This window comes from Hemitrygon akajei, chromosome 1, assembly GCF_048418815.1.
Source record: "Hemitrygon akajei chromosome 1, sHemAka1.3, whole genome shotgun sequence".
Taxonomy (NCBI): Eukaryota; Metazoa; Chordata; class Chondrichthyes; order Myliobatiformes; family Dasyatidae; genus Hemitrygon; species Hemitrygon akajei.
Genome location: NC_133124.1, coordinates 103,739,446 through 103,751,532, shown reverse-complemented (window position 1 = coordinate 103,751,532; position 12,087 = coordinate 103,739,446). Strand labels below are relative to the sequence as shown.

The following is a 12,087-nucleotide window of genomic DNA, read 5'->3' as shown; positions in this document are numbered from 1 at the left end:
AAGCTGTTCTAGGACTCCTTTAATCTCTGTGTTCCAGTGAACGACAAAACAAAGGAGCTGCATATGCAAACTTGTATCCAGAAAAGATCATCCATGTATTCTTATGGTGTTTTTATCAAATTAATACTTTTCATTGTGAATTATTTCAGGAAAACACAGTAGCTTTTTAACTACTGCACATTACATCATATCACATACTTGTAGAAAGCTTGTACAAAACATATAAAGCATTTCTTTAAACCTTAAACCTGGATTGAATGCAAGTGTAAACATATGTGACCACATGATGTGTACATACAGTATCAATACAGTGTATTCATGACCAATTCCATTAAAAATAGTGATTACTGAGTGTATGTTTATGATCTTAGGCTGCTGTAGCCCATCCACCTCAAGTTTTACATTGTGTGCATTCAGAGATGCTCATCTCCACACCACTGTTGCAATGTGTGGTTACTCTCCTGTCAGCTTGAACCAGTCTTGCCATTCTCTTCTGACCTCTCTCATTAACAAGGCATTTCACCCACAGAACTGCTGCCCACTGGAGTTTTGATTTATGTTTTGCATTATCCTCTGTAAACCTTAGAGGCTGTTGTGCATGAAATTCCCAGGAATCAGCAGTTTCTCAGATACTCTAACAGCGCCATCTGGCACCAACAATCATTCTGCAGTCAAAGTCACATTTCTTCTCCAGATTGGTGTTTGGTCTGAATAGCCACTGAACCTCCTGACCATGTCTGCATACTTTTATGCAATGAGTTGCAGTATGATTGGCTGATTAGATATTTGCATTAACGAGCAGGTGCACAGGTGTACCTCATAAAGTAGCCACTGAGTGTATATACAATTACAGACACATATTGAGAGAAGAGCAAAGCAGTTTAAGGTAATTAAATAGGCAGTGTTGCAACAAAGGGACATTTGTTTTCCATAAACAAACTCCAGGAAAGCCTGAACCTTTGGGCTGAAATTCCACAAAACTTGATCCCATATATAAAATTTCTGAAAACAGGTTGATTAGCTTGGAGCTAAGTAAATCAATTTCATCAGTTTATTTGAGAAATGAGCAGTGAAGGCTGTACTGGCCTTCTAATGAGATTTCAAAATGGGTTTCAGATTGAATATCACAATATCAATATGCTCTGTTATCCCTGTTGACCTCAGAGAGTACTTGATTACATCTGAGTTCAAATCCAATCCTACCATATACAGCACATATCACCTTCACTTGTATGAAGCCTCAGTAACATGATCGTAGATAGTAGTACACAAAATACAAGTAAGCTAAGTGCAGGAAATCAAGGAAAAAAGATTGGGAGAATATCAGACTGGTCCTCTTGTGAAGTTCCAGACAGTGGTGCAGATGCAGTAGGAGCATTCTGGCGCAGGTCTGGAGTGGAGCTTGAAAAACTTAGTTTCTATAAAAGAGAGGTACTGCCTAGCAAGAGTGGTCATTGTGGGAGCGTTCTGAGTCAAAGTGGTAAGGCTTTGGCTCAACAGGCTTCAGTGAGAACAGGCAGAAGTGAGGTAAGTAGGTAAGTTTATTTCTTTTCTCTGCAGGGCCAGTGTTCTGTTCTGGGTGTCAGATGTGGGAATGCCAGCCTCCCCAATGGCCACATCCACGTCAGGTGCATCAAAATGCAGCTCCCTAGAGACCGTGTTAGGGGACTGGAGCTGCAGCTCGATGACCTTTGGCTTGTTAGGAAAAGTGAGGAAGTGATAGACAGGACCTACAGACAGACAGTCACCCCAGGGCTATAGGAGACAAATAAATGGGTGACTGTTGAGAGAAGGAAGGGAAAACATCAGATAGTGGAGATCACCCCTGTGGCTGTCCCCCTCTGCAATAAGTACTCCATTTTGAGTACTGTTGGCAGAGGGAACGACCAACCTGGGGTGAGCAACAGCGACCATGCCTCTGGCATTGAGTCTGGCTGTGTGGCTCAGAATGGTAGAAAAGTGGAGAGAATGTCAGCAGTTATAGGGGACTCTATAGTTAGGGGGGCAGACAGGTGATTCTGTGGATGCAAAAAAGAAACATGGATGGTAGCTTGCCTCCCAGGTGCCAGGGTCTGCGATGTTTCTGAACACGTCCATAATATTCTGAGAAGGGAGGGTGAGCAGACAGAAGTCAAAATACAAATTGGTACCAACGACATAGGTAGGAAAGGGGGGGGGGGGGGGGGTCCTGAAAACAGAATACAGCGAGTTAGGAAGGAAGCTGAGAAGCAGGACCTCAAGGGTAGTCATCTCGGGATTGCTGCCTGTGCCATGCAACAGTGAGCATCAGAATAGTATGAGGTGGCAGATAAAGATGTGGTTGAAGAACTAGAGGAGGGGTCTGGGATTCAGATTTCCAGATTATTGGGACCTCTTTGGGGCAGTGTGACCAATACAAAAGGGAAGGGTTCCACTTGAATTCGAGGGGGGCCAATATCCTTACAGACAGGTTTACTAGAGCTTTTGGGAGTGGTTTAAACTAATATAGCAGGTGGATGTGAACTGGGAAGATAGAGCCTGCAGATTTATAAGTAGATGATGGATGAATGTCAGGAAGGACAAGACAATGACTGGGTACAAATGCAGTACAAAGAGTTAAATTGTATTCAGAGGCTAAATTCAAAAGGGTGAAGAATGCAGGACAGGAACGTTACAAGAAAGCTATTACTGTAGTATGGATAGAGGAATGGCTGACAGGCAGGAAGCAGACAGTGAGAATAAAGGGGGCCTTTTCTGGTTGACTGCCAGTGACTAGTGGTGTTCCTCAGGGGTTAGTATTGGGACTGCTACTTTTCACATTGTTTGTCAATGACTTAGATAATGGAATTGATGGCTTTGTGGCAAAGTTTGCAGGCACTACAATGATAGGTACAGGGGCAGGTAGTACTAAGGAAGCAATGAGATTGCTGCAGGACATAGACAAATTTGAAGAATGGGCAAAAAAGTGGCAGATGGAATACAGTGTTGGGAAATTTATGATAATGCATTTTGGTAAAAGGGGGGAGAAAAATTAAACATCAGAGTTACAAAGGGACTTGTCTTGCATGACTCCCAGAAGGTTAACTTATAGGTTGAGTCTGTGGTAAAGAAGGCAGATGTTGGCATTCATTTCAAGACAAATAGAATATAAGAGCAGGGAGATAATGCTGAGGCTTTATAAGACACTAGTCAGGCCACACTTGGAGTTTTGTCAGCAGTTTTGGGCTCATTTCTCAGAAAGGCTGTGTTGTCATTGGAGAGAGTCTAGAGGAGGTTCACAAGGATGATTCCAGGAAGCTGCGTTTGGCAGCTTTGGGTCTGTACTCACTGTAATGTAGAAGAGTGCAAAGGGATTTCACTGAAAGGACTAGATAAGGTGGATGCAGAGAAGATGTTTCCTGTGGTGGGGGGGTGTCCAGAACTAAAGGGCACAGCCTCAAAATTGAACTGTGACTCTTTAAAACAGAAGTAAAGAGGAATTATTTTAGCCAGAGTGTAGTGAATTTGTGGAATGCTCGGCCACAGACAGCTGTACAGGCCAAGACGGTGAGTATACTTAAAGTGAAAATTGATAGTTTCTTGATTGATCAGGGCATCAAAGCTTATGGCGAGACAGCAGGTGTATGAGGTTGAGTGGGATCCTGGATCAACCTTGATGCAATGGCAGAGCGGACGCGATGGGCTGAATGGCCTAATTCTGCTCCTATGTCTTATGGCCTTATGGCTGTGGTGAACTACAGATACCTGTCTGGACACGCCCCCCCCCCCCGCCCCCCCGCTGACTCCTCCTGTGGCTCCTCCCACGGACCCCGGTATAAAGGCGATTGGAGACACAGGCCCGGCCTCAGTCTCCAGGATGTAGTGTGGTGGTCATTTGCTGCTTGTTCTTTCTTCCAGCCAATTAAAGCCTATATCTCGCCTCACGTCTCCGAGAGTTATTTTTAGTGCATCAATGGCCTTATGGTCTTTCATTAGAGAAAACTTTACCATGCTATACTCGACTTGATCCAAATGCTGATAATGGGAAAGTACATCTTCATCTTGCTGAACACAAAATTAAAAAGAGAAATGTAAATGGGTTTAAATCGTGAACACATTTAAAGTCACTTCCTTTGAAGCATGTGCAATAAATCAATGTGCAGCTCAAACAAAAGCTTTGCTAAGCTAGGAAAGTGTTGGTGGTGAGCTTGCCAAAAGCCAGTTGTGGTGCTAGATCTTATAAGTTAATCCAGACACTTGTATTTATCTTTATCAAAATGTCTGATTCACCTCTGCAACACAGCACTAGAAGAGAAATATCGTCTACTTGTGCTTACCAATAGAATCATGGAGGTCATCAAATTTTTAATAATTAATGACTAATTGATAAGGAACATTTTATCTCTATTACAAAATGATATAAGTCCATCGTTTTTTACTGTTAAGCTCATTTACTTTAGCAAATGGAATCTATATTTGATAATTATTAATACTTGTTTTTCATTTTCTTATTAAAACAATGACTCACATTCCAGGATCTCTGCCACATTCTCTGCAACATGCATAAATAAAACCAGATAGGTTTAGCTTATTTCTACAATTGCCAAATAAGGTATATTTTAAAATTATGGAATGGGATGCGAAGTGAAGCAGAGTTTTATCTGCTTTTAAAAAGAAACAATGCCTACATTTATCTTCACATTCCATAATTTTGTTTTAAAGTACTAAATGAAAAACACAAGTAGATTTTTCACGGGAATATTTAAAGTGGCAGAAGAGTGAAGGAAGAATGGTAAAAGAGAACTGTTTGATGTCAGTATGAGTTCTGGTAGTTTCAATTCAATCCCTATTTGGCTTTGTCTATCATAAAAACTTCACAAACTTTTCACAACTGGGCAATCTCACTCAGCAAGCATGTTGATTGATAACCATTAGCACCATAAGACAATAAGATTTAGGAGCAGAATTAGGCCAACCGGCCCATCGAGCATGCTCCGTTATTTCATCATGGTTGATCCATTAAAAGGTTTTCCATCACAATTACTGGGCTTGCTCAATATGGACATTATCCTTTTATTTCTTATTGTACTTAAACAACATTCACATTTTCTGTTCTTTATATTTTAATATAGCCTTCAGTCCGTACGTGTTTAAATAGCTCAGTTCAGATTCAATTCAGATTTAGATTAACTTATCACACATACATAGAAACATACAGTGAAATGAATCTCAAATAAACTACGGTAGCTTAGTAGATGGCACCCAACGGTGACTCCTTTGCTTGCATCTTCGAAAACAGTTCTACTTCCATCTTTAATATCGCTCTTTTTCCCTTTCAGAGTTCTCTTGAAGACCCTGACCTAGAGTTACACACTGACTATGGTTCTTTGCGGGAATGGGACCCGCTCTCGGGATTCCACAATCAGCCATTATACAGCATGCCAAAGGCTTGTCCTAAGATTTCAGCATGGATTCAGAAGCCTGGGATCCCGAGGAACTGGAGACGGGCGGATCAAAGGTCGGTGTTGCCACAGGAGACCTACGTGTTGGGGGAGTCGGAACATCTGCTGTGTGCCTGGGGGACCCGGGATCCTTACAATCTTCAGGCACAGAGCTCGAGAAAAAGCAATGTAACAGACTTTTAACATCATAAACCAGCGAGTTGTTTGTTGGAAATGGAGTCACCTCTTTCTCCCTTATTAGGAGAGAGAGAGCCTGCAGCATGTCAAATTATCGGGTGAACAATGTAGTCTTTAGGGTAACTGCAAGTCTGTGTCTTTGCTATTGCTTTGCTCACGTTTGAGTGCTGGTAGTGGGTATGCTTTATCTTTGTCAATGGGGGAAGGGGGATTGTTGCTCACTACCGCTTACGCGCAGGAGGGAGGGGAACTGGGGAGTGGGCTTTGCAGTTCTAACATCTAATTGTTGTTCATTCTTGGGGCACTCTGTTTTTCATGGATGTTTTGCGTAGAGAAAGCATTTTAGGATGTATGTTATATACATTTCTCTGACATTAAATTGTACCTTTGAACCTTAAATGCCAAATCCATGCTCAAATCACATATTCAATTGCCATTATGAAGCAACTAAAAACATTGTTATAATTTTATAAGACATAATTAATTTGTTTCTATCCACACTGCAACTCATTTACTATCTCCTTTTGACTCAAAATGGTCTCATGGTTACTGAGGTAATCAATCATAACAAACAAGGAGTTTGTGGATAGCTTAAACATAGAATTAATGAATTGACTGAATTTCAATCCATTTACAGATACAGAGTGAATATTTATCATGAACAACATCGAAAAAGTACTGGGGGAAATCAGCAAGTTAGGCACCTTTGTTTGATTAGATGCATTTATACAGAATGGTGATAGAGGTTCAGATTTAAGTGAGATTTATTTACTACAGTGCAAGAGTCTTCTGTTAAAATTAAACAATAAAATCTTTGTCATTCTGGAGCCCTCAGCAATTTCTGTTTTAGTATTCATAAATATTAGCCCATCCTTAATTGTATCTTGCATTGTGTGGCTTAATGATAGTAAAAAGAAAACAGTCTTTCATTTATAGATCAGGTGAATACACAGGATTTCCTTCCCTAGAGAATCAAATACATTTTCAAAACATTTCATTAGCATTTGATTCTCTTTTTAATTCCGGATTCATTTAATTAATTGAATTTAAATTCCACATTTGGCAGTATAGGACTTAAACCCAAATCTCCAAATCAATATACTAGGCCTCCAGACCACTGGTCCTGTGGATCAAACAATCTGTTTTCATGCCCCAGTGAATAATGCTGAATTAAAACACCATCTCCTGCTGTAACAATGTCTTTCAATTCATTTTCTGAGCTTTAAAACTGAGCAATAACTACAGGTGATCTCCTGACATAGCTCTCTTCCCATGAACTGCAGACGGCAGTGTTTCAATGTTGTACAACTGGCTGATTATTCGTGTACATACTAAATTCTAATGTAACCAGCTGAGCTCCATTAGGATTTACACTAAGATTGGTTTAACAAAGAACTAACAATTCCAATTAACTAAACATTATTTAATTAAATTTACCAAATGTCATTCATAATAAAATGATTCTTGCTGACTCCTTTAAAAAGGTTACTTTCGCTAATCTTCACCATTACCCTCCACCATCTGGCAGAACTGGTCCTCACACTCAACAATTTTTCCTTCGACTCCTCCCACGTTCTCAAGACTGAATAGGTACCCAGGGGCACCCATAAGGGTCTCAGGTATGTCTGCCTTTTCTTTGGCTGTGTAGAACAGCCTATGTTCCAAGCCTTCCGTGCTAATACTCTTCAACTCTTCCTCTGCAGCATTGATGACTGCATGGGTGCTGCTTCATGCACTCATGCTGAGCTTGTCAATTTCTTCAACTATGCCTCCAACTTCCACCCCGCCCTTAATTTCACCTGGTTATTTCTAACACCCCTCTCCCCTTTCTTGATCTCTCTGTTTCCATCTGTGGAGACAAACTGTCAATCAACGTCTTTTGTAAACCTACCAATTCCCATGGTTATCTTGACAATACCTCTTCCCTCCCTGTCTCCTGTAAAACTGCTGTTCCCTTTTCTCAGTCCCTTCGCCTTCACCGCATCTATTCCCAAGATGAGGCTAATCTCTCTAGGACAACAGAGATTTCTCTTTCTTCAAATAATAGAGTTTCCCTTCCTTCAACATTGATACTGCCGTCAGCCACATTTCCTCCATTTCCCAGACATCCTCGCTCACACGATCTTCCTACCACCTTAACAGTGATAGAGTTCATCTTGCCCTTACCTATGTGGACCCTTTGAGCATCCATGCCCAGCACATCATTGTCTGCAACTTATGCCCCCTCCAAAGGGATGCTACCACCAAAAATATTATTACCTAACCTCCACACTTAGTTTTCCACAAGGAATGCTCCCTCCATGATTCCTTGTCCTTTTGTCTCTTCCCACTAATCTCTCCACCCCAGCACTTATCCTTGCTAGTGGCCAAAGTGCCACACCTGCCCATTCACCTCCTCCCTCACCTCTAATCAGGGCTCCAAACAGTATTTACAGGTGAGGCAACATTTCAACTGCATATCTGCTGGGGTTGTCTATTGTATCTGGTGCTTCCAATGCGGTCTCCTCTACATCGGTGAGGCCCATCGTAAATTGGGAGACTGCTTCACCACCTCCGCTCCATCCGCCAAAAGCAGAACTTACTGTTGGCCAAACATTTTAATTCTAATTTCCATTTCCATTCCGGCATGTCATCCATGGCCTCAACTTGTGCTACAATGAGGCCACCCTCAGGGTGAAAGAGCAACACCTTATATTCTGTCTGGAGCCTCCAACCTGATGGCATGAATAGCAATTTCTCTTTTTGGTTAAAAAAAACCCTCCCTCTCCCCTCTTCTTTTGTAATATCCCTGGTTTAAAACCGTGCTGTATTTTATTAATACAGTCATGCTGTTGGGTATTTTATTTTCTGCAGATTTTCTCAAAATGCAATGTATTTCTTCAGTCACATTATACAATTGAGTAAGTCAGTTGAATTATAAGTCAAGCTTGTTGAATTAGCCAATGGGATTTGTCTTGTTAACATTTAGCTAATAAGATGCCCGGAACAATTTCGAGGGTTCCGGGGTTGCAATTTTGCTGGAGAAAGAAGGAGAGAGATGAAAGAATGTATACAGATGACAAACATGAGTGAAGAACATGGTGAAGCGCTCACAGAACCCACATGGAAGAAACGATACTACTTTCAGAAAATCCTCATACGTACAATGGTCTCATGAAGAATGTAAAGATAGCTTTTAATTAGCTAGATATCACATGAACTTGGACAAAGTTCGCCACCTTGTCCTTGGATGTTGCATGGATATTTATTTATGTTTCACTTGGACTGTGTTTTCAGGCAGAATTTTTCGACAACATGAATAAACAAAGTGAAGAAAATTGGATTGACTAAGCATCAATGAGCTCCAATGATCATGTGCACACTATAGGCTAATATATGTGTAATGGGCTCTTTTCTTTATTTTGCTTCTTGTAGGTTAAAACATCTTGACAATATAATTTAAATTTAAGTTTATACTGGTGGCATATTTATCCTAGACATGTTTATTATTGGAAATGGCCTTCTCATCATTAATCCCCATGCATTGCAGTGTTACGTTGCTGTTAGGTTGGATCCACAGTAATAGCTAGCTCATTATGAGCCTACATTGAGACGGTTTCATTCTGTTTCCCACTTTGGACTCTTCTCACCTGCCTTTCACCTCGCCCTGGTGCCCCTCCTCTTTCCCTTTCTTCTATGGTCCACCTTCTTCTCCTACCAGATTCCCTCCTCTCCAGTCCTTCGCCTTTCCCACCCAACTGACTTCACCTATCATTTTCTGTCCCATTCTGCTTCCTCTACCTTTTTATTCTGGCATCTTCCAGTCCAGAAGAAGGGTCTTGGTCCAAAATGTCGATTGTTTGTTTATTTCCATAATCAAGTCAAGTCAAGTCACTTTTATTGTCATTTCGACCATGACTGCTGGTACAGTACATAGTAAAAATGAGACAACGTTTTTTCTGGACCATGGTGCTACATGGTGTTAATGCTGCTTGATCTGCTGTGTTCCTCCAACATTTTGTGTGTGTTTCGTTAGGCCAAGCTTATATGGCTTTGAAAAGATTATGTTCTGTGTCATTCAGTAGAGATAATTTAAAATCTTAATTCTTTCATCAACAAATCACAAACAACAGCCATGATATAAGGCAGAGTTGGCTCTGTCCTGATTTATAAAGAAAGTAACATGTACCTGTAACGTTGTACAAGGATGATAAGACCTCGCAATATCGTTCTAGCAAAGATGTGAACAATGATGCAAAACACGGCAGGGCTATCTGAAAAGAGAAAACAGAATTGTTTACATTTAAATTTAATTAAAAGAGGAACTATGCACAGAATTTACCTGAGCATTCACTTTGCCACCTTCCTCCTCCCACCATCAGCCTCTCTTACTCTCAGGCTACCCATGTGCCCTTGAGTGTTGGGTCATGTAAAGATAGAAATTACAGTTATGAAGTGACTTTCATAGGCTCATCATATCCCAGGGCACCCCATAGGCCATGGAGAGCTTAAACAGTGAGCACGTTGACTCCTGTAGGATGGAACTCTGCAGAATATTCCCTAGAGGTATCATAAAGGGTACAGACCATAAGACATAGGAGCAGAATTAGGCCATTTGACCCATCAAGTCTGCTCTGCTGTTCAATCAATCTATTTTCCCCTTCTCAGTCCCACTCCCAGGCCTTCTTCCCATAACCTTTGATGTTGTAGCCAGTCAAGCACCTATTAATCTCCACATTAAATACACATAACGACCTGAGCTGCCTGTAGTAACAAATTCTACAAATTCTTCACCCTCTGGCTAAAGAAATTTCTCCACATCTCTGTTTTAAATAGACACTATCCCCCCATCCAGAGGCTGTGCCCTCTTGTCCTAGTTTCTGCCACATCTACTCTCTGTAGGCCTTTCAACATACAAAAGATTTCAATGAGATCCCCCCCCCCCCAGCCTTCTAAATTCCAGTGAGTACAGGCCCATAGCCATCAAAGGTTCCTCATATGATAACCCTTTCACTACCAGAATCATCCTTGTGAACCTGCTCTGAACACACTCCAATGTCAGCACATCTTTTCTTATATAAGGAGCCCAAAATTGTTCACAATACTCAAGGTGAGGCCTCACCAGTGCCTTATAGAGTCTCAGCATCACATCCCTGCTCTTATATTCTAAACCTCTTGAAATGAATGCAAATATTGCATTTGCCTTCCTCACCACCAACTCTTACTGCAAGTTAACCTTTAGGTTGTTCTACACAAGGAATCCCAGGACCCTTTGCATCTCAGATTTTCAGATTTTCTCCCCATTTAGAAAATAGTCTGTACATTTGTTTCTTCTATCAAAGTGCATCACTATACATTTTCCAACATTGTATTTCATTTACCACTTTCTTGCCCATTCTCCTAAGCTGTATAAGTCCTTCTGCAGCTTTCCTGTTTCCTCAGCACTATCTGCTCCTCCACCAATCTTCATATTATCTGCAGACCTGGCAACACAACCATCTATTCCATCATCGAAATCATTGACATACCACATAAAAAGAAGCAGTCCCAACACCGATCCCTGCAGAACACCACTAGTCACTGGCAGCCAACCAGGAAAGGATCCTTTTTTTCCCACTCACTACCACCTACCAATTAGCCAATGCTGTAACCATGTTAGTAACTTTCCTGTAATACCATAGGCTCTAAACTTGGTAAGCATCTTCATGTGTGGCATCTTGTCAGAGGTTGTCTGAAAGTCCAAATATACAACATCCACTGCATCCCCTTTATCTATCCTACTGGAAATCTCCTCAAAGAATTCCAACAGGGTTGTCAGGCAAGATTTTCCTTTAAAGCAACCATGCTGATTTTGTTCTATCTTGTCCTGTGCCACCAAGTACTCCATAACCTCATCCTTAACAATCGACTCCAACATCTTCCCAACCACTGGGGTCAGGCTATCTGGTCTATAATTTCCTTTCTGCTGCCTTCCTCCTTTCTTAAAGAGTGGAGTGACATTTGCAATTTTCCAGTCTTCTGGAACCATGCCAAAGTCTAATGGTTCTCGAAAGATCATTACTAGTGCCTCCACAATCTCTACCGCTACCTCTTTCAGAACCCTAGGGTGCAGTTCATCTAGTCCGGGTGATTTATGCACCTTTAGGTCTTTCAGCTTGTTGAGCACCTTCCCTTTGTTAAAGTAACTGCTCTTACTTCTTTTCCCTCACACTCTTCAACACTTCGCACATTGCCAGTGTCTTCCACAGTGAAGACGGATGCAAAATACTCATTTAGTTCATTGGCCATCTTATTCTGCAGTGGGAGCAGTGCAGAGAGGATTAAATAAAAGTACAGGAGGGACAAGTAGAACGGCCACTGTTGGGAGTGGGCCAGCGGTGAGAGTGGGAGTGTCAGGCTTTGGCTCTGGGTAAGTTTCTGTTAGGTTTCCCTGTTTTCTTACTGTGTCAGGGTACTTACTGTAGTTTAAATTGCCATTGTGTGCTCTTCATGCTGGATACTGGAGTGCTGG

The 12,087-nt window shown here is 41.4% G+C and overlaps 1 protein-coding gene across 1 annotated transcript in view; it reads right to left on the bottom strand.

Annotated features, from left to right (window-relative positions):
- Nucleotides 1–12,087, bottom strand: part of LOC140729184 (corticotropin-releasing factor receptor 2) — a 233,146-nt gene that overhangs the window by 200,852 nt on the left and 20,207 nt on the right. Inside the window, exon 2 of the mRNA XM_073048666.1 lies at nt 9,766–9,850. Coding sequence (XP_072904767.1) covers nt 9,766–9,850 — 85 coding nt within the window. The remainder of the gene's footprint in view (nt 1–9,765; nt 9,851–12,087) is intronic.